General features: G+C 42.5%; 1 protein-coding gene and 1 long non-coding RNA gene across 14 annotated transcripts in view; one reads left to right on the plus strand and one right to left on the minus strand.

Annotated features, from left to right (window-relative positions):
* ADARB1 (adenosine deaminase RNA specific B1) overlaps positions 1 to 25,995 on the plus strand; it is a 232,161-nt gene that overhangs the window by 126,408 nt on the left and 79,758 nt on the right. For 3 of the 13 annotated variants that reach the window (XM_065562283.1, XM_042861809.2, XM_065562288.1), the window contains one exon: positions 4,959 to 5,031. The exons of 7 other annotated variants lie outside the window; for them this stretch is intronic. Coding sequence is in view for 3 of the 6 variants with exons in the window: in XM_065562279.1 (XP_065418351.1) it covers positions 14,042 to 14,075 (34 nt within the window). In the remaining 3 variants the exon portion in view is untranslated. Of the gene's footprint in view, positions 1 to 4,958; positions 5,032 to 9,905; positions 10,015 to 13,983; positions 14,076 to 25,995 lie in introns of those variants that run through there. 3 more of the 13 variants (XM_065562278.1, XM_065562280.1, XM_065562279.1) reach the window with 2 other exon arrangements.
* On the minus strand, positions 11,936 to 24,922 carry LOC135974419 (uncharacterized). Its single transcript, XR_010591679.1, has 2 exons — positions 24,528 to 24,922; positions 11,936 to 23,029 (listed from the first exon to the last, which is right to left on the minus strand). It is a non-coding gene; the product is annotated as an uncharacterized LOC135974419 (long non-coding RNA).

The raw sequence follows: 25,995 nt of genomic DNA on the forward strand, positions 1-25,995 counted from the left end.
TTTTCCAGCCAGGTTGGCTATGACCCTCCTTTCATAAGACAGAACATGCTGGCAGTTTGTCTCCTGGGTGAAGGATAATGTCTTCTTGCCATCCCAGATATATCAGAACAGTCATTTGATTTTTATTCATAAATCAGACCCCTTCCTGCTGTTTGTTCCTTTCGGTAGATTTTGTAATCTCTGGTTGATTTTGCAGTCTTCACTAGTTGGTGGTTCAAGATGCAAATAGACTTTCATTGTGAGACATGCACTGCACATTACACACCTGCCAAGACAGAGAGATAAGGAAACAGTTTCATCTGAGGATAATGGCAAAAGGGAGCTCCAACAGTGTATCAGTTGGCTCAAGCACAGGGCAGTCATGTGCTCTAAGAGCTGTAACACCAATCCTGCTCAGTCAAGATATACTTGTGATGTTCTACAACACTGACAGTGGCTTGTATCAACAAGGAAACAAGTTTCAGGTCCTCAGACCTGCTATGAGCCTCTAATTTGCTCTGTTCCTAGGTGAAGAAAGAAAATAAATAAAATTAAATAAAATAACAATCTGCTGTCTTTCAAAAATTAACATAAAGAAATAAATATCATAGCTGCTCATTAAGCAAGCAAAGGTTAGATCCAGGAGAGTGGAGAGTCAGACCCTGGGATGTCTGGCCATCAGTTGGCTTACTTGCATCATCCAGCAAAGAAGGTGTGTGTGTGTATAGTCGGTTCAACAATGACATTTTCATGCTATCTCTTTTTGTGGATTCTGGAGTGACTCTGAAGTCCAAAGCATGAGGAGATCAGGCAGACAATATCATTGATGAGCCTCTTGGTAGCTATAGCAGTAGTATGATGCTTTTCCCTTGCAGCTAACAGTCGATTATTTCTGTCCTCTTCAAAGGCTTGAAAAGCTCTCAAAGTGTTGTGTGTTGCCCTGCTGTTCTATTTAACACAGCCTTCTAAAGATCATCTGGTTTTATTGCATCAAAGTGTATGCTGTTCTTGATGCTGTCCTTGTAGCGCTTTCTGGGGTGGCCTTGATTCCGATGTTCTTGTGCCAATTCTAATCTCCATAGAATATTTATCTGGGAAGTTGATATTCAGGCATCCTAATGATGTGTCCAACCCAACATAGTTGGGCTTTTATCAGTATCACCTCGATGCTTATGGCATTTGACTTTTGGAGAACCTCCAGATTGGTAATTTTGTTCTGCCAGTGGATCCCCATAATGGTGTGCAGAAACCGCATATGGAAGGCCTCTAGCTGTTTGAGATGCCATTTGTATAATGTCCAGGTCTCACAGCCGTAGAAGGGAGATGTGAGCGCAAAAGCATTATAAAGTTTTATTTTTGTTGAGAGGGTTATATTGTGGGATTTCAGGACCTGGTTATGTAGCTTTCCTAATGACTGAGAAGCTTTCTGTATCCTGTTCATGATCTCTTTGTCAAGAGATCCATCATTGGAGATGTTGCTGCCGAGATAGGTAAAACTGTCAACTTACTTTAGTTCGATTCCACTAATGGTTATGCTAGGGGATATGGTACAGAGCGGTGAAGATGATTGGTGCAACACCACAGGTTTTTTCCAGGCTGATTGTGAGGCCAAACAATTGTGATGCTCTAGCGAAGTGATCTATGATGCACTGGAGATCTTCCTCTGTGTGTGCTAGAAGGGCACAATCATCCGCAAAGAGTGCTTCTCTTCGTAGTTTTATTACTTTTGTTTTTGCTTTAAGCCTTGTAAGATTGAAGACTGAGCCGTCATGTCTGTGTCTGATGTATATGTCTCTGTTGAGCCCATTTGAAGCATGGTTGAGAACTTGGGTGAAGAAGAGGTTGAACAATACAGGGGCAAGGACACAGCCTTGTTTGACTCCATTTGAAATGGGAAAGCAGTCAGTGAGATCTCCACTAAAAAGTACCTGACCTTGCATCCCCTCATGAAATAAACGAATGGTCTTTACCAGTTTTGGTGGGCAACCAAGTTTGCTGAGGATCATCCATAATCCTTCTGTATTGACTGTATCAGATGCTTTTGTCAGATCAATAGAAACACTGAACAGGTTCACATTTTGTTTGATACATTTTTCTTGTATTTGCCTGATACTGAAAATCATGTCTGTGGTGCTAGGGCCAGGTCTGAATCGGCACTCAGTCTCAGGTAGATTGGCTTCTGAGACAGATGAAATCAGTAGGTTCAGGAGGACACAAGCAAAGATTTTTCCAGCAACAGATAGGAGAGATATCCCAAGGTAGTTATGACAGATCATTTTGCTGCCTTTATTTTTAAATAAAGGAATAATTGTAGCATCTTTGAAGTCTTGTGGCATTTCTTCGTTGTCCCAGATGTCAGTAAGGATCTTCTGGAGTGTTGTTACAACCTTTGGAGCCGCAGATTTATATATTTCTGCCAGTATTCTATCTGTGCCCGAGGACTTTACTGAGCTCATCAAACTGATTGCCTTTTCTATTTCTTCAAGTGAGGGTGGTGAGTCAAGGTGGTGCTGAATAGGCTTTTGAGATATCTGATTAATAGCACTGGTTGCAGTTGAGAATGGTCTGTTCAGTAGTTGGCTAAAATGTTCAACCCATCTCTGTTCCATGCCATGTTTGTCTTTGATGACTGTCCTGCCATCAGCCATCGTGAGCAAACCTGTGCCCACCTTTGAAAGTCCATAGACTAGCTTCAAGGAATCAAAGAACTTCTTTGTTTCATTTGTTTCTGCACACATCTGAGTGTCTTCTGCTACCTTCTCCCACCATTTATCTTGTATCAAGCGTAGTTGTCTTTGTGCCAGCAAAGGTACGAAAGTTTTATTTCAGGTGATGAGAGTAACAGGCTATAGCCAGGATCATGCACTTTCATCAATGGCCCAAAACATTGCTTGTATGTCTTCAGTTGTTGCTGCTGCTATATAGAGTTCCATAGGAAAACTTTAAAAAAGAGAGACGGAGAGAGAAAGCAGAAGTGGCCCCATGTTGTTGCTGGCCCTCAGATCTAATTCAGGTGGCCCCCACCACTCCATTACTCCTCCTCTGCAGGAAGGATCATCTCTCAGAAGGATCATTTTGGCACCAAAGCCAGAGAAATTGGATCTAGCTACATGGTAACTAAGAGATGCCAATTAAAATAGGTTATTTGGGTGTGTTCATAAACACCCATTTAATCCTGTGAATGTATTCCACAAAAAGGGCATTTTCAGGGGCTTGTTCTATTTGTAAAGCACGGTGCAAAATCATTAGCATGGATCCAGTCACGTCCAGAGTTAAATGTATTTTTGGAGTATACAGAGTAAGGTTTTCATGTGGGCCTGAATCTTCACAATGTAATAAACCAAGTGATGGTCATTTCTAATGCACTAGAGAGCAAGTGGGTGGAGGATTTTGTTTCACCTGGATGTAGGAAGATTTGTTGTCTCATTTCTCAGTCCTGTGCCAAGAGGTCCTTCTTGGGATCTAAATTTTGCATTAAGTGCCCTGACCAAGCATCTCTGTAATCCCTTGTCTGATATGCCTCCCTCCCAACCCCCTGCTATCTTTAAAGTTGTCATCCTGGTTGCAGTCACTTTTCAAAGATCATTTTGGAGTCCTGTCTTCTCATGACAGCAAAGTTGTGCTACGAGTGAGTAGAATCCTTAATAACTTAATACCTGTTCCACGGGTCACAAGAAACTGTCTTTTCCTCCATCTTTTGCCACATACAACCCCCACCACCACCACCACCACCACACCACACACACATAAATCACCCTTCTGGCCTACTCTGCATATCAGGAGACCTGTAAAAATCCACATTGGATGTTCTCTGTTGTTCTACACCACTCATAAAATAAAAAAGCTGCCAAGGCTTCTGTTTTTAGATCATAAAGTTGGTGCATTTCAGAAGCTTTCAGAGGTAAAAGGCCACTTTCCCCCACACAAAAAATCTGTGCTCATTCATTCAGGCCTATGGAAACCTGAAGGATAATATGCAACATATAAAGAGATGTAGGGTAGCTACCTGGGCATTTTTTGGCATCTTCACTAAGTTTTATAAATGAAACATGCATGCCTTATCCGTCCCTGTCACTGGAGGGAGAGCTGTGCATACCATGCTCGTCCAGTAACACTTCAAACAATACACAACAATACAAACATCTACTCATTCATCCTTTTATTTTCCTCCCTTGAGACACATTGATTAGACATCCCATTGTAATGGAACTGCAGACTTTCCCGTTGAAGAATAGAAAAAAATGTGTTAATTTACCGTAGGGTTGCCAACTTTGTACTATTTAAAAACTGGATGCTCCAGCTGGAGTGCCGGAACCTCCCCTGCCCCGCCTCTTCCCCCTGAGGCCCCGTCCCTTCCCCTGGGGCCTTACCCCTATTCGCTCCTCTTCCCCTCTCCCCCATTGCTTGCTGGTTTTCCCCTCCTACCCCCACCCAGGTCGGGAGGGACTCATCTGTGGAGCTGGGGCTGGGAGCTGCAGTCGCCCAATACAGGCAGGAGGCAGCCTCGGCTAAGTACAGGCTGGTGCAGGTGATGACCCTGCACCTCCCCTGCCTGCAGTAACCAAACTTTGGGTGTCCAGTAAGTAGATCTGACTGGACACTGTCAGGTCGCCTTTCAACAGGACTTTCTGGTTGCAAACTGGACACCTGGACACCCTAATTTCTTCTAACGAGAAAATCGGCAGATCCCTCTGACCCAGCACAAGGATAATAGTTCTAAGGGAAGGGTTGAATTCTCACATCCTCCTTTGCTTTCTATTTGGTGCACAATTTGTCTTTCTGCTAGTAGTTGGGGTGAAATTTGAAGTTCTGCAATAGGAAAAGTGTGTGATCATTTCTTTTTATGTCTGATAACCTGTTAATCTTAAATGAACTAGTTCCATGGAACAACTTTGGAAGTATCTCAGACTGCCTTGTTCTCTGGGAGTGGTGTCACTCCTAGCCTGTCTTGATTGACAGGACCAGTTCTGTCTCCACAGAGCTGCAAACAGAGGTAAGACCCATTGTAAGGGATCCAAAGACGTTCCTTCTAGAAGAAAGAAAACTTTTTAGGTAAGTGAAGTATTTTCCTACATATTTCACACACCTACCTCCATCATAATAATCTTATACAAACACTGCAATCGCTATGTGCATAGGGAGGGACACATGCAGACTGCAGCTTTTCCCCCAGGATTGCTGCCTCCTCTAGAAAAAACACTGGTAGGGGGATTAAGGATGGGCGGAAACTGAGTGTCTCCTTGCAACATTTCCTTTAACCCATTTTTAGCTGATTGGGTCTCTTGCTCCCCAACGGAATGGATTCCTCCCCTAAACCCTGTAGCTCTGAGGGGATCTACCGAAGGTAAAGTCTATCAACATGGAGACATGATATTTTTGTGCTGGCCTGGAGTCCCCCTGTGGCTCCTGCCTATCTCTACCTTCTTGGTTCCAATATAGCCACACAACAGGCTGTATCACCTTTTTACAATTAGTGGGGCTGGAGGGGGGAAACAAGGGCAATGTACATCCCCTCCCCTTGTCTCATCTCAGCTTTCTAGTTCCTAATCCCTGCACTACACAAATCCTGACCCCAAAGGAGTCTTTGCAAGGCCCCAAGAAAGGAGTTATGTGCATGGATCTTGTGGGAATAATATGGACCTTGGTACCCTACTACCAAGTGTTTACTGCGAAAGTATGAAGCATGTTGAAACCTCTCCTCGGAGACTGACCATGGTTTCTTCAGTTATATCAGTGCTACTGGGCAAATGAGTAGGTGTTCTGAGACTGGCTTCCTTGGATCCAGCATGGCTGCCCACTAAGTCATCGGGCTAGCTCCAGAAAGGTATTTTAAACAGTTATTTGAAAAGGAAAGCATTGCTAGGTGCTTGCATTTTGCTTCCTGTTGGCTTTTTACATTTAAAAAAATGTGTACAGATAAATTTGGAGTTAATGGGATCTGAGTAAACGTTGATTTAGATATGGGAGTAATCAGAGGTGCCGGTGGACAAACTAATTTGAAAATTCACATCTTCTGAAGGTCTACTAGCATCACACATTTGTGCAGATAATTTAGATAATAAAACCATGTTATCAAGTGCTGACACCGACTGAATTATGAGTGGTAATGACAGCAAGCAAACTCACAGATTGGGATGCTTCACTTCTCTCAGGCTATTTCATCTTCCGTCCAAATTATAACCTCTAATTTCAAAGGTGCAGACACATGCTATTGATATAAAGCTAGCAACTCTTTGCTGGTTTATCTTTTTATAATGCTATAAAGGCTGTTACATTTTGGTATGATGATGATTTATATTACTATCTTTATAATTTAAATTGTACTATTGTAACACTATATTGTTACAAACTGTTACTATATTCTGTAGATCTTACTTCTACTAATGAACATTATACATTTTCTGGGCCAAATTCTGCTCTCAGCAACACTGACATAAATGCATAGTAACTTAATTGACAGCAGTGCAGGTTTCTGGGTCAAAACACTCCCCTCTATTGATGGTTTCTCTGGTGGTGAATGCGCCTCCCTCTCTCCCACCCGTCCTATTGTTCTGCCCAGAGATTTGTGCCTGAGAATTGGGGAAAGGACCAAAGGTGGGGCTGCGATTGACATGTATCTTTTATGTTCAGGTTTTTAGACTGTGACTATCATTGTGGTGTGTCTCCCCATCCCCAGCTGCCAATGATAAATATCTAAAATGTTGTTGGAACCTGAGACTGCATTCATTTTTGTGCAGAACACCTCTCCACACTGTGGAAAACTCCCTTTAAGACCTGGTATACACTACAGAGTTTTGTCAACAAAAGTAATCTTTCGTCAACAAAATAATGTAGGTGTACACACTACAGTGCTCCTTCCACCGACAAAACTCTCCTGCTTTGCCGACCAAAATAAAACCACCTCAGTGAGAGGCGTAGAGCTTTTTGTGGCAAAGTTATATTGACAGATTGTCAGTATAGACACTGCGCTTGGTTATGTTGATGTAAATAGCCTCCAGGAGGCGTCCCACAATGCCCATCCTGACCATTCTGGTCAGCAGGTTGAACTCTGCTGCCCTGCAGCCAGGTACACAGGCATCTGCCCCTCCTCCTTTAAAGGCCTGGGAATTGTTGACATTCCACTTCCTGTTTGCTCGGTGTGGAGCGCTTCTATCACATCTTCCCAGCTGACTATGGCGACTCCACGCAGCAAACGCTCTCCTGCTTGGAGCACATCTGAGTTGGTGGATCTGCTGGCACTGTGGGGAGAGGAGGCTGTGCAGTCGCAGCTTCACTCCAGCTGTAGGAGCTTCTATACCTACAGTCTGATTTCTCATGGCATGTTGCATAAGGGTTATGGATGGGACACGCTTCAGTACCGTGCGAAGATTAAAGGAGCTGAGGCAGGCATAGCAGAAGATTAGGGAGTCATATCCTCACTCTGGTGCTGCGCCGAAGACCTGCCGCTTCTGCAGGAAGCTGGATGCCAAACTCAGCGGAGTTTCTGGGCAGTAATCCTGATGTAGAGCTCCAAAACATTTGGCCCTTTATGGATCACACATAATGAGTATATTTGTGTTGTGCATTTGATACGTTTATTATAGTTATATATGCTTGAAATTGCATGGAAGCAATGCAAGCATGATGCTTTTAGTATTTTTCTGTGAATATGTTAATACCATGTCACTATTGGCTTTTTAATATACAGTTTTAAACCTCTGTTGGTCTGACACTTATGCACACTGTAGAGCTAAGTATGTTCCACACCATTTTTTGGTACTAATTGTGTTGTATTGAAATTTTAATTAGACATGTAATGATCTCTGCACTAGCAAAAGACTATCTTGGTCCACTTGGAATATTTTCTGAATTCACTGCTATTTGCCCATTCAGTTTATTTTAAAAAGTAAACCTGAAAAATACTTTGAGCTAAAAGATATAAGGTGTAATGTAAAGAAGGATTTACAAATATTAAGTGCCACAACACCCTGTGAACTAATTAGGTAGTATTACCTCATTTTACATTTGGAAAAACTGATGCAGGTAGAATTTAAATGATTTGCCTACATTCACACAGCAGTGACTGGTAGAGGCAGCCAGGGATACAGCCTAGAACTTCTCATAAATCCCATGCTTCACCCTTAGATACACTTCCCTTCATTTCTTTTTTTTTTTTTTTTTTTTTTTTTTTTGCCAACAGAGGCTGTGCGGTTAGTACTTCTTCCAGACTTTTACTTATGCAATCTTCATACACTGCACTCACATTAACTATCATGTTCAAAATATCAATTTAAAAGGTCTGTACTAAGGGACACATCCTGACCCCTCGATACACAGCAGTAGGAGGCCCCTAATTCTCCAGCTTATCCACTCCCAAAGATATCTAGGCTGCTACTGAAGATGAATGTGGCATCATGCCAGAGGAGAATTTTATGGCAGGATTTGAAGAAGGGCAAAGTGATTGTTTTGCAGAAGTAGCAACATAGGAGAGAATGTGAAAGTGTTGAAAAATTTTACAAATGAGCAATGAAGACTGGCACCATTTGGGGTGCAAAGAGGGCACATGTCAGTGTCTCTCTACATATCCGATGATAGAGGTGTGTGGATGGGCCTTAAAAAACCTTTCAGAGCAAATACAAGTAGCTTTGTGTTTGATTCATTGGAGTGCGGGGAGCCAGTGCAGGGATGCAAAAGGGATGTGTGAGAGACAAGATTGAGGTGATCAGCCAGGATAAAGTCTTTACAGCAGCATTATGAATAGGTGTAAATGGGGCAATATGGGATTTTTCAAGGCCAGAGAGGAGAACTTTGCAGTGGTCAACATGCAAGGTGATGAGGGCATGGGTGAGAGTTCATTATCATGATATCTGAGCTCCCCCTAAAATAAGTTGCCACTATAAGATATATTTCACATATGCTCTTTGCAGATAGATGAGTTCTCCATCACCTTGTTCTAGAAATAAAAAGCATCATTGCCTGGATTTCTTCCAGTCATTTTTCAAGGTTCTCATTATACAGAAGAGAGTCTATAAATAGGTCACTAGCATGCTGGGCTTTTACAGAAGATGGAATTGCATTCTCTTCTTCGTCTGTTGGTTACAGTTCGTGTTCTGCCAGAAAGAAAATGCTGAATTTGGTCTCCATTCCCCTTTTCTATTTATATGGTTACTTTCCACAAATAGAACTGTTTGTGATTTATTATCCCATTTTCTGTGGTGTTCAGGTTTTTACTAACTGCAGCAGATGTGCATCTGGAAGGTTAACTGATATTGTAGACTGGACAAAAGCCTTATTGTACATAGGTAATTCTCTGTGGTCCTAATTTTGCAACATTACACAGTGTCTTTTTGACTTACTCTGTAAATAACTTAGCTGAATTAATCAGTCTGCAGTTGATTACTGCCAGCCAACGTTGCTATAGTCAATACTTTTTTGAGGTCTTAACTTTTTGAAAGGACTTAAATTATGAGAACATATGAAGTCATGCATATGCATGCACACATGCAACTTTACCATGATAACGTTTGAAATATACTACAAAGTTTTGTACAGAGAATCATTTCCATTCTGTAGTCTTCCATTCATGAAAATATTTGGCAAGTGTAATAATGAAAAATAAAAAAACATTATGTACAAGAAAACAGTTATACATCAGTCTTCCCTCCATCCCAATATGGGTTGACTCCAGCACAACTGCCCTGGTAGTTGTCATCACAGAATGATTTCAGTAGCAGAAATGGACAATACAACTTTGTGTGATAGCTTAGTTCTTAGCAGGTGTACTAAGTACCCACTTCCTCTTACTTTGCCTGTTTTGGGGATAATTCACAATATATTGCTCAAGAAATGGAATTTTAACATTTGCAGTTTTCCTTTGAAATATTGTTGACAATATTAGCATATCACTGGTCTAATTTTCCTTAATAAAAACAGTTTTGTCTTTTCAGCATTTTGTAAAGAGCAATTCAAGATCATTCTGGTAGTAACATATACTTTAGGAGCACCTATCTTACAACTACAGTAAAATCACGGTGTATATTCTAGAAGAATGCAAAGGTCATTAGATATTTTCTTTTTATATTTTAAAATGATTTTCATGCTTGTAGAAGGTGCCAAAATGACAGCCTGAGAAACAAGTCTTTTATTTATCCACAGAAGCTTTTCTACATTTCTAGATATTTGCATTTGTTAAGTGGTTGTATTTTATTTAGTTATATTTTATTCGGAACATAGGAATTGCCAGACTCCTGCCATTGGGGAATATTGCAATAGTTCTTACACCTTGTAAAAAATGAGTTCTATTAAGGTATTGATTAGTAAGACATTGGATAGTAAGATCAACTGAATTTATTAAACTAGATAACTCTAACTAAAGACTATAACAGCCCGTTACAGAAAGGGATGATGTTTACCACACCAATCTCGACGTCAGTCTGCAAACTCAACCCAAGTTTGGTCACGATTTCACAAATCTTTATGTGTAACTTGTTTACCTTGTATTACAATTTGTGGTACAGCTGCATGACTGGTACCATCCAGTCATTGACATATGTCAACTTGTTGACAGTACAGCTTATATCTTATATGCTTATATGTTCCAAATTTCCTCCATAACAACTTTAACCGACTTACAATAGAGCTTAGATAGTGAAAAACAAATCTTTCATATACCTGTGCTGTGAGTAATATTCCCCTCAACCATTTCCATTTTCTTGTACCCTTTCATGTGATTTCAGTTACAACTTAGGGTACGTCCACACTACCTGCCAGATCGGCGGGTAGCGATCGATCTATTGGGGATTGATTTATCGCGTCTCGTCTAGACGTGATAAAATGATCCCCGAACGCGCTCCCCGTCGACTCCGGAACTCCACCAGAGCGAGAGGCGGAAGCGGAGTCGACGGGGAGCCACGGCCGTCGATCCCGCGCCGTGAGGACGGGAGCTAAGTCGATCTAAGATACGTTGACTTCAGCTATGCTTTTCTCGTAGCTGAAGTTGAGTATCTTAGATCGATCCCCCTCCCCAGTGTAGACCAGCCCTTAGCGTAGCAGGAAACAATTTACAATACGTCATTAAAGTATATCATACTGGTTTTTTTTACTCTATAAAGAGTCTTAACTTGTAAATATCCATTGTCTTTCTTTTAGCGTTACTTGCCAAACTTTATGGGAGTCTTGCATGACAATTCTTTTAGCATAGCCTTGGGGAATTCTTGGGCTTTAGGCCTCTGTACCAACAGTCCTCTCAGGCATCCGGTACTGGCCACAGCTGGAGACAGAATACTGCTCTAGATGGAAAACTGTTCTGACCCAGTACAGCAATTGCTGAAGCATGAGAGTTTCTATCCTTTCCAAAACTCTGTAAAATTATATTTAGTCACTCTTATTCCCAAACAAAAACTGAAAGAGTTATGGTTATGAGTACATATCAGTAACTTAATGATATAAATGTTATGGGCATGTATTTTGGGGATAATTAGATATCATTACAAATCTAAGAAAATCACACTTAAGGTTAAACTTAAGAGAAATGGAAACATGTTAAGGAGAGGAAATGCACAGTTAAGGCATCATATCAATGATAACACTGTCCTGTAGGAACAGCATGTAGTAACTATGCAACTGTGATTCATGCATTTTAGTATTGGTGGGCACAGATTAGATGAAATTGATATTTAAAAATACATTTGGTTGTTGCTCTCTATATTTTTTCCTCTTATTGTGTTAGTACAGGGTAGTGGTAAGGTTGTGTTGGCCCTCTCCTTCAGGTCTTGCATGTTGTTTGTGTCTAAATCTTGGCACTTCTTTCTGCATAACATCTCCAAGGGCTGATCTTTCCTCTTTATCCATCTTGGCCACCAAGTGATTCTGACATGAGGGAAGCTCCTTCACACAACTGGTCACCTCAGTACAGTGTCCCAGGCTTGAGGTGCACAATCCCCATGGCACATGCAAAAATCACTTTTTATGGAGAAAATATTGAACCAGATGGACCGTCTAATAACTTTTAACATATTGCTTCCCTGACGTGAAAGTGGGTGCCGAACTCTAGCTGAACTAAAATCTGAGCAGATAAACTCATTTTGGTGCAGATGAGTGCCACTTATTAAGTCTCGGGTGTGCACAAAAAGTGATAAGATGGACAAAACCTGTTGACCCTTCTTTTCTCCCAGGCATTGTATCTCTGGAATCCCTTGAACAAATGTCCCCAAAGTTATAGCATTAACCCTTCCATGGTTCCTGATGAGGCACACCAATTTTCAAGACAATCTCAGTATAGTAATTCCTCACTTAACGTCCTCCCGCTTAACATTGTTTCAGAGTTACGTCACTGCTCAATTAGGGAACAAGCTCGTTTAAAGTTGTGCAATGCTTCCTTATAATGTCGTTTGGCTGCCTGCTCTGTCCACTATTGGAAAAGATTCTGTAGAAGAGCAGCGACTTTACATAACACCTTGTGTTATGAGGTGTGGTTCAGAGGAGGAGGATGGGAGAAAATGTGGGTCCTGTGACACTGATGGTTCAGGACCAGAAGTTTCATCCTCTTCCTCGTCTGACTCAAGTGAGAATGATTCTGGTGCATCAGGAACCGGCAGTCCTTCTCCGTGGGGTACTGGGCGTATAGCTGATGGAATGTTTGGATAATACACAGTCCACTTTTTCTTCTTTGACACACCTTTCCCAACTGGAAGCACCATGCAGAAGTAACAATTGCTGGTATGATCTGTTGGCTCTCTCCAAATCATTGGCACTGCAAAAGGCATAGATTTCCTTTTCCTGTTCAACCACTGGCGAAGATTTGTTGCACAAGTGTTGCAGCATATGTGTGGGACCCACCTCTTGTCCTGATCTCCAATTTTGCAGCCAAAATAAAGGTGATAGGCTTTCTTAACCATAGTGGTTATACTGCGCTTTTGTGATGCAAAAGTCACTTCACCACAAACATAGCACAAGTTATCTGCACTGTTCACACAAGTACGAGGCATCTCTGCTCAGTTTGGCTAAATAGAAATGTGTCCCTTTGCAAAATCAAACACTGACAAATAAGAGCATGACACTGTGTGATTTCTAGAGCTGATATAGGGCAATTTGTTCAGCAGAGTGATGTAAGCTTCATTATGATTGCATCATCCATGACTTCTAGGAATAACATGATGCAATTCATATCATGTATGATGCAATACCAGCTTCAGATTGCATCATTCATTGTTTTGCCTAAAAAGCAAGTACTGTCCAAACCCAGTCATAGATTTATTCATAGATCCAGTCAAAGATGTATTTGAGTCATTTCTGGTTTAAATTGAGATCCCTTCCCTTTATAACTCACTTATCCTCCGCCATTCCCAAGTCAAGGGTCGTATTGACTGACCCAATAGCATATCTTGAAAACTAGAGCCAATCAACAATTTTAAGCATCATTTTCGTTCTCAGTGACCCAGAATTAGTAAAGTTTGACTACATTTATTTCAGAAGCATTTTGGCTGTAGAGCAGTGTTATTGGTGCTTAATGCATACTAATATATGTATGGTGCTGATAATACATATTATTAATATGGTATATATGTATACGCTACCCAGCATATTAGTCAACATGATACTGTAGGCAATTTAATGCAGAGTCCAGTTATGTTATTTTTATAAAAACTATTTTTAAAATAAATCTCAGGGCCCTTATTTACCAGGTATATGTTAATTTTTCCTAAAAATTAGAGATACTCATAGGAATTTATCCTCCCCTGTATAGATCTGATGTGCCTCAGTGAATTGTTTACCCTTCTACTCCAAGGTTTCTCAGTATGAATAAGATCAGTCTCTAACTTGAGGCATTTTTCACTCACATATATCCATGTACATATGGTATTGATACAATAATTTTATTTTGCTGATCTGCCTTGACTTGTAAAAATTTTGCAACTGCAGGAGATTGGGGAGGGGAAGGGTGGGAAGGTGAAACAAGGATTTTCAAAGTTAGTTCTCTTTCCTATTCTGTTTATCACTTTCTAAATTGAAAATATTATATTTCAGCTTCTAGACTCTGTTCTCATCATGTTTGTGTACATGGCCCTGGCCCAGCATGTGAGAGATGAGGAATGTGCAAAAGCTTTCAGAAAGCCAAAGTAAGCAATGTAACCAATCCTCTTTATTGCAGAAGGTAAAGGAAAAGTACCAATCACTGTATCTCGATATTTGGGCATTTTTGCTTTTTTTTTATTAAAAGGACTGGTTTTAGACCTACTCTAACAAGCACACGAGCTACAAATGAAATTATGATCATTCATCACCACATGCAGTTTTGGAACAGTTGTTCATTGATATAAATGAAGCGGACACTGTATTTTTTTTTCTTCATTTTTTAAGATACCTACCAATTAAACTTTAATACACTAATAATTGCTACTACGTATTTGCTGTCATCCTCCAATAGCTCAGATAAATTTGGACATTTAGATTAGTAGGTAAAGGTAGAATATGATAAATGACCCCCAAAAATACACATCAGACTTCATAATAACACTTAAGTCTTATTATTTTACCATTTACCATTTAGAAAACTCATTGTGTGGCTTTGAATAGAAACACCACACTGTAGTACTCACAGTCACACTCAAGCATTCTGTTGTTAGATGTCAGCACTGGAATAAAATAGCTTTTGGAAGCTTTCGTTTTTCTTGAGAATGAAAGTTTTCCCCATTTTGTCTCCCTACGGTTCAGAGTGGAGGGGAAAAAAGCTCAGTCAGCATTCTGTGGGCTACGTTTTCTAAGCCATTCTTTGGTTTACTTGGTACAGTATTTCCAGTAGTGATTGGATCCAAAATTGCTACCATTGGTTAACAGTATGCTGACCCAGGTAGATACTGGATTGTTTCTCTAAAGAGTAGTGCCCCAGAGAAGAAGTGAAAAAGAGAGATGGAAGGGATTAACTAGTCACTTCTCAGAGGATGATTGAATACTGCTGACATAGATTCAATAGCACTGTAAGAGTATGGATGTTAACAGTGAATGGTAGCTGCTGTCCATTCTGTACAACTAGAGCAAGGGCACTGGCTTGAGCCCTCTGGACTTTCAGATGTCATGTATAAGGCTAGGTCTACACTACCCGCCTGAATGGGCGGGTAGAAATCGATCTCTCGGGGATCGAATTATTGCGTCTCGTCGGGACGCGACAATCGATCCCCGAATCGACGCTCTTACTCCACCAGCGGAGGTGGGAGTAAGCGCCATCGACGGGGAGCCGCGGAGGTCGATTTTGCTGCCGTCCTCACAGCGGGGTAAGTCGGCTCCGATACGTCGAATTCAGCTACGCTATTTTCGTAGCTGAATTTGCATATCTTACATCGACCCCCCCCCCTGTAGAGAAGACCTGCCCTAAGGGTTGTGGGATGTTTGGTGCGTGGAACATGCCCCTTCTGTCTCAGTTGAGCTTTGGAAAAAGAGTGTGTCTTTATGGATTCTTTTTCCAGAAGAAACATGAAGATGTCTTATCACTGTGACCTTTGAGGATGTGCACTGGAGCAGGCCTGTTGTGTGGGTGTCATTTGATACTTGTAAGAGTAGCTGACAATGGTATCATTATACTTGTGTTCAGTGGTCCTGAAAGTACATGGTGGACCTACTATGTGATGGAGCAATCTCTTTGGTGAAAGGGGAGTGTTCATTGTGGCTCAATATGGCCAAACTCCAGAGTAACTAGGCTCCCTTCTGAAGGGAGCTGAAATATTCCAAGTAGCCTGTTCACAAGCATAAGAATCATCTGGCTATTTGAAATGTTCCAGAGTGAATTACCTAGGGATGGGTGGATTCTTTATTACTTGAAGCCTTTAGAACATAAGAACGGCCATATTGAGTGAGACCAATGATCCATCCAGCCCAGTAGCCTATCTTCTGACAGTGACCAATGCCAGATGCCCCATAGGGAATGAACAGAGCAGGTAATCATCAAGTGATCCATCCACCATCACCCATTCCCAGCTTCTGGCAAACAGAGGCTAGTGACACTTCAGAGCATGGTTTTGCATCCCTGCCTATCCTGGATAATAACCATTGATAGACCTATCCTCCATGAACTTATCTAGTTCTTTTTTGAACCCTGTTATAGTTTTGGCCTTCACAACATCCTCTGGCAAATAATTCCACAGGTTTAAATCAAGATTGGATGGCTGTGAGATCCAGTTTACAAAACCAGTGATCTTCCCCTTCAGAACTAAGGTCTCTGAGGTCTAAGATGGGCTTAGAGCCTTCTTGATTTATTAAGAAATTCCTGCAATAATACCCCTTTTTCTATTTTGCTCAGAGATATTATTTGCCAGGAAGAACTGGGTTTCTTGCTGTTTCTCCATGAGGTTGCTATCCTTGAGTGTAATCTCAGGGAGAGACAATCTGAAGGAATCTTTCTGAAGTGTATTTTGTATCCATGCTGGATAACACTGAAGACCCATCTGTAAAATAACCAGAAATAGGGCAAAATGCTATTAGTATCCGTGCAAATGGAAAATTCTCTGAAGCAAATAAGGCCAAAAGAGAGGGGACCATTATGCTTATCTTGTCTGACTTCCTGCATAAGAAAGACCATAGAATTTTGCCCCATAATTCCTGCATCAAGCCCAATAACTTGTGGTTGAACTAGATTAGAAAGATATCCAAGGCGAAATTTTCAAAAGTACATAAGTGAATTAGACTCCTAAGTCCCATTTTTCAAATTTGAAATGTAATCCGTTTGTGACATCTGTTTTTGTTAAGTCCATACTTCCTTCTAATAACAAACCAGTCCATTTGTGAATCAAGCCCATTAGCTGTCTAACTGCCTCTTTAGGCACCTAAATCGAATATTTAGGAGCAAATGATGCTCTCAAAACCACCATTCAGCTGCTGCCTAAACCTGTAGGTGCCTACATTCCTATAGGCATCTAAGTTTCTGCTGGTGGATATGCACAAAGCTGCCTAAATCTTGCTGACATCCACAGCTAATGGCCTGCTCAGAACCCTCACTCTGTCCAGAGTCCTGGCGAGATTCTCAAACTCAATGTGTGGAGGAGAGCAGACTTTGATAAAATCCTTTTTTAAGACTTCTGCAACCAAAGAGCCAGCCACGGAAAAGCCAGCCCAAGAAAACCCAGCTGCCACCCGTACCTAAGTTTAGCATAATTGACTCTGTTTTATATTGTATTGCATTTATTGTATTAAAATGTTCTGTGTGTTTGAATGGTGTTAGTAGGATTCTGCATTATTTTATTCTCTGTTTTATGTGTAACCTGTCATTGTAAAAAGGTACACTGTTTAGGCGAAACGAGCATTATCATAGGCAAGTGTGGTGAAGTTGTGACCGCATCCCCCCCTTATTCCATTATTTCTTATGGGGAAAGATTCCCCAGTATACGTCGTTTCGGTATCCATTGCCCTTTTCAAGAACGCAACCCCAACCTATACAGGGGATCCCCTGTAAATAAATATTCTTTTTTGAGAGATTGCACATGTTTTCCCTTCGTGGTACCCATCAGGACGGTGCAAGTGCCCTCTCCTGACTTGTGTTGCTGCATGATGATATAAAGAGTGGGGCTGCCCCAGACCTCCCACAGTTCCTTCTGACCACCCATAATGGATAGTCAGAGCCTGTCAGCTTGCTACTGTGATTTTTCTCACTCTAGCAATAGTAGCACTGTCCCTTAACGTACGTTAATGGTGGTATTCTTTGTTATTTCTCAACTTTTGGGCATTGGATCTTTTCTATACGAAGTGTGCCATTGACTGTCATCAGGGTATGCCTCGTGGCTTTAAGCCTTGTGGCAGCTGCAAAAAATCAGTATGGGTGAGTGACCCTCATTCCAGGTGCTTAAAGTGCCTTGGTGAGGGTCACATCTGAGACCATTCCCAGATCTTCAGCGACTTCAAACCCTGGCCAAAAAAAGACAGAGGTTCAGACTGTATCACTTTCTCATGGAGGCCATCCTGCATCCTCTTCTAAACCTTCCCATTCATAGCACGCAACCAAGTACTTCTACCTTGGTTGAACTTTGTGGAGAGTCGGCATTGATCCCATTTTCCAGTACCGAGGAAGAAGCCAAGCTCCTCTACAAGGTTGAGGCCCCCACTACTGTCCACCAGTAAACAAGCAAGAGGACAAGGTAGAGCATCCACTGGGAAGAAATGCTCCTTGTTACCAACCTTTTCATCTCATCAAGTGTCATCGGCACTGGTGCCCAGGCTATCGAGACCAACCCCCACTGCGGTACCAATTCCTTCGAGGCAACAACAGCTGCATCAGGGAAGTTTCTCAGTACTGATGATCCTGGAGTTTATGCAGCAGCATGGAACCTGCTCTGTCTGTTGGTGATGGATTCTCCAGTAGTGCAGGAGACAAACAAGCTGGTGCTGCTTGATCCTGAGACTTCATCTACCGACTTACCTCCAAGAAAGTTTCAGCCCTTGGTGCTGAGGGCGACTACTTTAGAGTGCCCAGCACTTTGGCGCATAGTACAATCAAAGGGTAAACCCAACATGCTATCCCCAGTACTGACATCTCCAGAGGGATACCACCAGATTTCAGCACTGCCTCATACAGCACCTCCGTGGTCAGGCGACTCGGGGTCCTCCTCAGAGTCTGAGCTTGGGTCCCATGCCCCTCGCTTCCAGGATAGAAGGTGACACCTTCATCACAAGAATTGTGCTTCTGGTACTCATTGGATGTCCTGAGATGTTTCAGAGACTCTGCTCCTTGGAGCAGTTGGGGTCCTATAGTCTACCAATGGCCTTTCTGGGAACCAATGGGGCTTCCATCCCAACCACCACAGTCCTCCACAGTTCTGCTTTCATTTAGATTCCCAAGCAGATGCCAGATGAGGAGACTCATGACCTTAGCCCAGGTACTGAGCAGGAACCTCAAAGAGATCAGAGATCAGACCCTTGATCCAACTCAGTACAAGAGGCTGAGTCTCAACCTCTTTTAACTCCTCCTCCTTATCACCTGTTGAGGCTGTGGTGTATGGGGACATTTCACCTGCTCAGGACGACTACCAGGAGTTACTGAAGGGAATAGCTACCTCTCTTGCTATTCAGGTTGAGGTGGGTCTGGAGAGTTCCCATAGGCTGGTGGATATACTGGGTTCAGCAGGACCTTATTGAGAGGCTCTATCTATAAATGAAGCCATTCTAGAACCCACAACATTTTTGTGGCAAACTCAATCATCTCTGCCACCGACAGCTAAGAAGACCGAAAGAGGGTACGATGTCCCTTTCCAGGTCTGTGAACATTTTTATACACACCCTTTGCCAGATTCTTTAGCTGTCTTGGCAGTGAGTGAAAGTGCACATCATGGATGTCTTTCTATCTCAAAGAGACTAGACTTTTTTGGTAGAAAGATTTATTCCACAGCTGGCCCACAATGTTATACATCTCTAACCATCAATCCTTGCTGGCCAGATATGACTTCTTCTCTGGTACAATGTACTGAAGTTGGCATACAGGTTGCCAGAGGATGCCAGGCAGGAGTTTGAGGCCTTCTTAGAAGAGAGCAAACTGGTGGCAAGGATCTCTTTACATGCTGCATATTCACAGCCAGAGCCATGGCATCTTCAATAACTGTGCAGAGATGTGTGTGGCTTTAGTTGTAGGGCCTTCTGTTCAAGAGCTTCCCTTTGAAGGGCCTACACTCTTATTGCAGAAGATGGATGCACTGTAGTGGCAAGGATTCATAGGCCATGTTGAAATCACTGGGAATTTACCGTCCTTTCCCTAAAATAAAACAATTATTTCCTCAGTGTCGCCAAAGATACCCACTTTTCCCACCTGTGTAGCCTGACCACCCAGAAAATGGGGAGGCGGGGGCGGGGGACAGAACCACAGGTGAAGACCTCAACCCTCCTCAGTTTTCTTCTACACTGGGTAATTCAAGACAGCCTGGAAATCCCAAGCAGTCTGCTTGACTGCCTTGTCGAGGACAGAGTATCAGATTGTTACATACTAGCTTCTCCTACCCTGTTTTTACAAGCAGGTTGTCCAACTTCCTCCGTGATTGATCCAATATTACCACAGCTCAATGAGTTCTCTGCACTGTGGAACAGGGATACACCCTGCAGTTTATTTCCCCCTGTCCCTCTTCAGCGACAACTCTCACAAGGCTGTCCTCCTCCAGGAGGCCTAGTCTCTCCTCCATTGGAAAGCTGTAAGGTTCCCCCTCTCCACCATGCTAAAGGTTTTCTATTCACGTTACATCCTGATCCCAAAGGCAAAAGAAGGATTCAGACACATCCTAGACCTGCGGAATTTGAACGAATATATTAAGAAAATAAGGCAGTGGTTCTCAACCGGTGGGGGGTACGCAGAGGTCTTTCAGGGGGTACATCAACTTATCTAGATATTTGACTAGTTTTACAATAGGCTACATTAAAAGCACTAGCGAAGTCAGGAGAATATACAATTTCATACAGACAATGACTTGTTTATACTGTTTTATATACTATACCTGAAATGTGAGAACAATATTTATATTCCAATTGATTTATTTTGTAATTATATGGCAAAAATGAGAAAGTCAGCAATTTTTCATTAATAGTATGCTGTGACACTTTTGTGTTTTTATGTCTGATTTTATAAGCAAGTAGTTTTTTAGTGAGGTGAAACTTGGGGGTATGCAAGACAAATCAGACTCCTGAAAGAGATACAGTAGTCTGGAAAGGTGGAGAGCCACTGAAATAAGGCTTCACATGATCATCCTAGCCTCCATTATCCTCTCTCTGGATCCCAGTGCCTTGTATGTTGCCTTGTATTTCCATGTGGTGATCCATCAAAGCCATGGGAGATTCCTAAGTTTTCTAGTTAACAACACCCATTATCAGTTTACAGTCCTGCTCTTTGGCCTGTCCGCTGCCCTGCAAATATTTACAAAATTCATGGCAGTAGTGGCTGCATTCTTAAGGAAAGCAGGGATGCAAATACACCTCTACCCCGATATAATGCTGTCCTCGGGAGCCAAAAAATCTTACCGCGTTATAGGTGAAACTGCATTATATTGAACTTGCTTTGATCCACCGGAGTGCGCAGCCCCGCCCCCCCCGGAGCGCTGCTTTACTGTGTTATATCCAAATTCGTGTTATATCGGGTCGCATTATATCATGGTAGAGGTGAATTTGCTTACCTGGATGACTGGCTGGTATGAGGACAATCCAGGTTCCAAATAGAACTCAGTCTAGGCAGAATCTGATCCGTCTTCAGCGTTCTGGGTCTGCTGCTCAACAAGGACAAGTCTTCTACCGAGTCAGAGAATAGAATTTATAGGGGCACCCCTGGATTCTACAGTAGCCAGGATGCTCCTACCTCAAGCCAGATTCCAGACAATGTTAAACATTTCCATACATTTCAAAGCCTATCCAATCACAACAATAAGAAACTGCCTCAGACTACTGGGGCACATGGTTTCCTGTACATACGTGGTTTGGCATGCCAGACTTCTTAGAAGGTTGCACAGCTGGTTAAAGTCAGTGTGCTCCCTGGCTCATCACTTCTTGGACACACTGATTCAGTTATCTACAGGATTCCTAGTCTCCTTGGACTGGTGGATCCAGCCAGCTTGTGTATGGGAGGTCCCTTCACCCCTCCTTTGCCCATATTGGCTCTGGTTACAGACGCTTCTTCTGTAGGTTGGGGAGCTCATTTAGGAAACCTACAAACTCTGGGTCTGTGGTCTCATGAAGATTTGGCTCTCCACATAAACATGCGGGAGTTGTGAGATATTCATCTATCCTGTCATGCTTTTCTCCCTCACATCAAGGGATAGGCTCTGCAAGTCCTCATGGACATACTACAAATAGACCAGGAGGGACCAAATCAGATGGTCTCTGTCAAGAGGTGACACATCTTTGGGAGTTTTGTATCACCAGTGCAATACATCTCAGTTTCTCATCTTCCTGGTTTTCAGAACAGGTTGGTGGTTCACCTGTGCAGATTGTTCAGCAGAGATCACGAGTGCAATCACAGAATAGTGTTTTGCCAGACCTGACCCCTGTCCAACAAGTTTTGGACCACTTGTTCCACCTGGAACAACAAAGCTTATAAATTAGTTCCATCAGAGTTCACCTCATTGCTGTCTCCAGCTTTCCACCCTCCTATCGCAGGTCACTCAATATTTTCCAATCCAATATCAGACTCTTAAAAGATCTGGACAGCTTATACCCCCTTGTCATGGATCCCGTTCTTGCCTGGGACTTAAATCTGTTGCTAACAAGATGATGGTCTGCCTTTTGAACCAGTGGGTACCTAATCTTTGCTGCATCTCTCTATGAAAGTATCATTTTTTTGTTAGCTCTTACCTCCACGAGAAGGGTGGCGGAGTTCTGAGTGTCGATGATTGATCCTCCTGACACAGTTTTTTTTTTTCCAGGTCAAGGTATTTTTATGTCTGCATCCAAAATTCCTGGCTAAAGTAGTTTTGGAATTCCACCTCAGTCAAGATATGTACTTACCGACATTCTTTCCTAAGCCCCATTCTCATAAGGACAAGGAGAGGCTCCATAGTTTGGATGTTAGAAAGGTGTTGGCTTTTTACTTGGACAGAACTAGATCTTTTAGGTGGTCATCCCAGCTCTTTGTCTCCAGTGTGGACAGGAGGAAAGGACAGGTTTCCCACTGCTGGATTTATTTGATCAGTCCTTGGGGCTCCCATTGTCTTTCCAGATACTCCACTGATATGGTTGGTTTCAGTCAGTCCTTTAAGGACCCATTCATTCCACCCCAGACAGTCAGGTGATCCAACATATCATGTCATTAACCCTATTATGTCCACTGGGTAGCAATTCTTAGTCAAGTAAGTCACTGTCATTCATGAAAATATTACAGAAGATTCTCTTTGTCACACCACGGTAACTCATTCTACCAGATCTGCAATTTCTACAGCGTTTTTGGCTCAAGTACTTATAGCAGACGTTTGTAGAGCTGCAACTTGGTAATCAATGCACACTTTTACTACTCATTACACTATATCTCCACATTCCAGAGATGTTGCCAAGTTTGGACAAGTAGTTCTTCAGTCCTTGTTCAGGTAGACTTCGAAACCCACATCCGTATGACGTGCCTGTGAGTCACCTAAAGTGGAATGGGCGTGTGCAATCACTTGAAGGAAAAAAAAATCTGTGCTTTCAGATGTGTTGCAAATGTCCACTTCATGACCAACCCTCCTTCCTCTCTATATCGGAGTCATTCTGGTACTGAGGGAGGCTGGGGGCAATTCCACCCTTTATACCATCATGCAGCAGCATACGCTGCCCTGACAGGTTCTGCTAAGGGAAAAATCTGACTGGTTCACTGGGTACACTGACTTCTAAAGTGGAATGGACATGTGCAGCACATCTCAAAGGGCAACTGTGATAAAACAGATTAGTAATCACTTTTTAACTGGAGCAGGGACTTGAATCTGACTCTCTTACATCCCAGGTAACTGCCCTAGCTACTGTGCTACAGAGTCTCCCTCTGGCTCAATGAATATTTAGTTATTTATACAAAGTGGAACAGCTTCAACAGGCTAGAGGAGAGAGCCCCATCCCCAAATACCCAAGCATCAGGGCAGTCACTTGGGACACCTGTCTTCAAGTCCGTGCTCTAACCCAGGCAGAATGGGGATTCAAACCTAGGTCTCCCACATCCCAAAGGAGTGCCCTAACTACTGAGCTGTTGGCTACAATACAATCGGGTTTTACTGTCTCTCTCCCCCTTTCTTTGGGGTGTGTGGTGGGTTTTTTTGGTTTTGTGAGAAAGGACTGACCTGACTTAGGTGCCTAACTCCAGGAGAGGATTCACGGCGGAGAATCCTGAGCAGAGTTAGGCACTTCCCGTAAGCCCCTAAGTCAGGTGCATAAAGGCCTAGATCAGTAGGCACCAAAATATCGCTGAGGATCTGAGTCTAAGCCCCAGCCCTTTTCTCTGCATTTCACACCTGATTTGTTTAGGTGGCTAGCTGCTCAGTTGCTGGCTTCTGAGAATCCCTTTCTTAGGTGCCGAACTTTCCCCATATAATGCATAGGGAGCCTGAGCACTCAACTTAGGGCAGAGAATAGGCAGCAGGGTTCCTGGGGTTGGGTGTTTCAGTGCTCAGCATTGGAATACCTACGTACCTTTGAATCTAGCTCTACATGCTGATAGGATAAGGTGGCCTTTGGTTACTTTTTTTCCACTTAAGACTTCAACCCAGGGTGTAGGCCTAAATTGACTTAATGGATCTAACTAACGATGGCATTTAAAGATGGCTGGATGGTGCTTAAGGGTTAGCACTGTTTGTTCCCATGTTTAATAGACCTGCTTTGGGGCTGCCTGACACTCATGGTGGTAATACTGCATCTAATATAAATACACCCTTCTCTGTTTAGCAACTGTGGCATGTAAGTTTTGGAGTGGGGGAGAAGGCATCCTTCATGTAAGGGAGGATGACACTGTCACATACACAACCAGAAGAGGAATTTTGCCCCAAACGCTGAGAGGAAAGGACATGGCCCTGTGAAACCACTGCCCCCCTGTAAAAGATTCCAATACTGCAAGTTACTTTGTCCTCATTTCCATTTTAAAAATAAAAAAGACGTTCGGCACTTACTGTGGCCTCCTGTCATTTCTCTTCCTATGTGTCATTGTGGTCTGGCTCCTTTCCTCCGCTGCAGCAATCTTTAGAAAGCATGCCAAGTTTCCACTGTCCCTCTAAATGCTGCAGTCTCTTATCTTTCCCCTCCAGCCTTTGCTCTATGTGAAATTCTCCCCCACCCCCAATTTCTTTATTTACCCCTAACTCCTCTAATGACTCCTCCTCTCTCCAACACCACCTCTCTCTAAACTTTCCTTCCTTCTTTCCTTCCACATCCCAGTCTCCTGGAACACCTACAACTCCCCTAGTCTCTTCTCCTTTTCCTCATACTTACCGCATTCTCTCCTTTTCCCACCAAACCCCTCAGACTGTCCTATTCGCTGCAAATCTGCCAATCTCTCCTTTCAAAAGGCCTCACCTCCCAACCTCTTTTTCTGCCCCATACTCCCTTTATCTTCTCTTTCCCCACATTCACCAGTCTTTCCTCTCTCTTATCCCAAACCACCTTACTCTTCATTTTGATTTTTCTGCTATTTTATTCTGTTTGTTGTTATACTGCACTAATCAATGTGATATTCCTCCTTCTTCCCCAAATCCTCCAGTTTCTCATCCCTCTCCTTCCAAACCACCTCATTCTCCTCACTATGCCTAGTGTCTCCTCTCTATCCAAGACTAACTTCCTCAGTCTCTTCTCCCTTTCACAAATCCAGCTCACTTTCTTCTCTTCCCCAACCCCCTCTTTCTCCTCTCCCTCTCCCTAATGGCATGTACTGTTTTTATTTTAATGCTGTGAACATAGTATGGAGAGCTTCACACATTTTTTTTCAAGATGAACTACAAGGAACCATATTTATTATTCATGCATTTCCATTTCCTGCCTTTATAACAAAATATGTGTACTCTTTGATTTGATCAATACATGCATTTGGTAGGTGCCTGTATCAATGTTTGCAAGAAATGTGCTGTACACCTAAAACAAAAATTCACTGACAAGGCTAGTTATGGTCTTTAACAGAAGTAGGGGTTTTATTTAGGGTTCTTTACAGTCATAATATGCAATCCAAATGTATGCTGAAACTATAAACACAAAATATGAATGCCAAATGGAAATCCATTTTTATCTAATTTTTTGTTTAATTATGGTTACTTATAGACTCATAGGACAAGTCTACACTACAGCGTTACATCAGCATAACTGCACCGATGTAGCATTAGACCCGCTGGCATAATTACTCTACCTCTGCAAGACCTGGAAGCTATGTTGGGGGGAGAGCATCTCCAGCCGACATAGCACCAGTGTGGTGGACAGCGCAAAACTTGTCGCTCCAGGGGGAGGGTGCTTTTAACACTCCTGAGTGACATAAGTTACAATGACTTAAGCGGTAGTGTAGACCTGCTCATAGACTTTAAGGTCACAAGGCTCCGTCGTGATAATCTATTCTGACCTCCTGCCCATCATAGACTATAGAACTTCAGCTACCCA

Source organism: Chrysemys picta, chromosome 11 (genome assembly GCF_011386835.1).
Source record: "Chrysemys picta bellii isolate R12L10 chromosome 11, ASM1138683v2, whole genome shotgun sequence".
Taxonomy (NCBI): domain Eukaryota; kingdom Metazoa; phylum Chordata; order Testudines; family Emydidae; genus Chrysemys; species Chrysemys picta.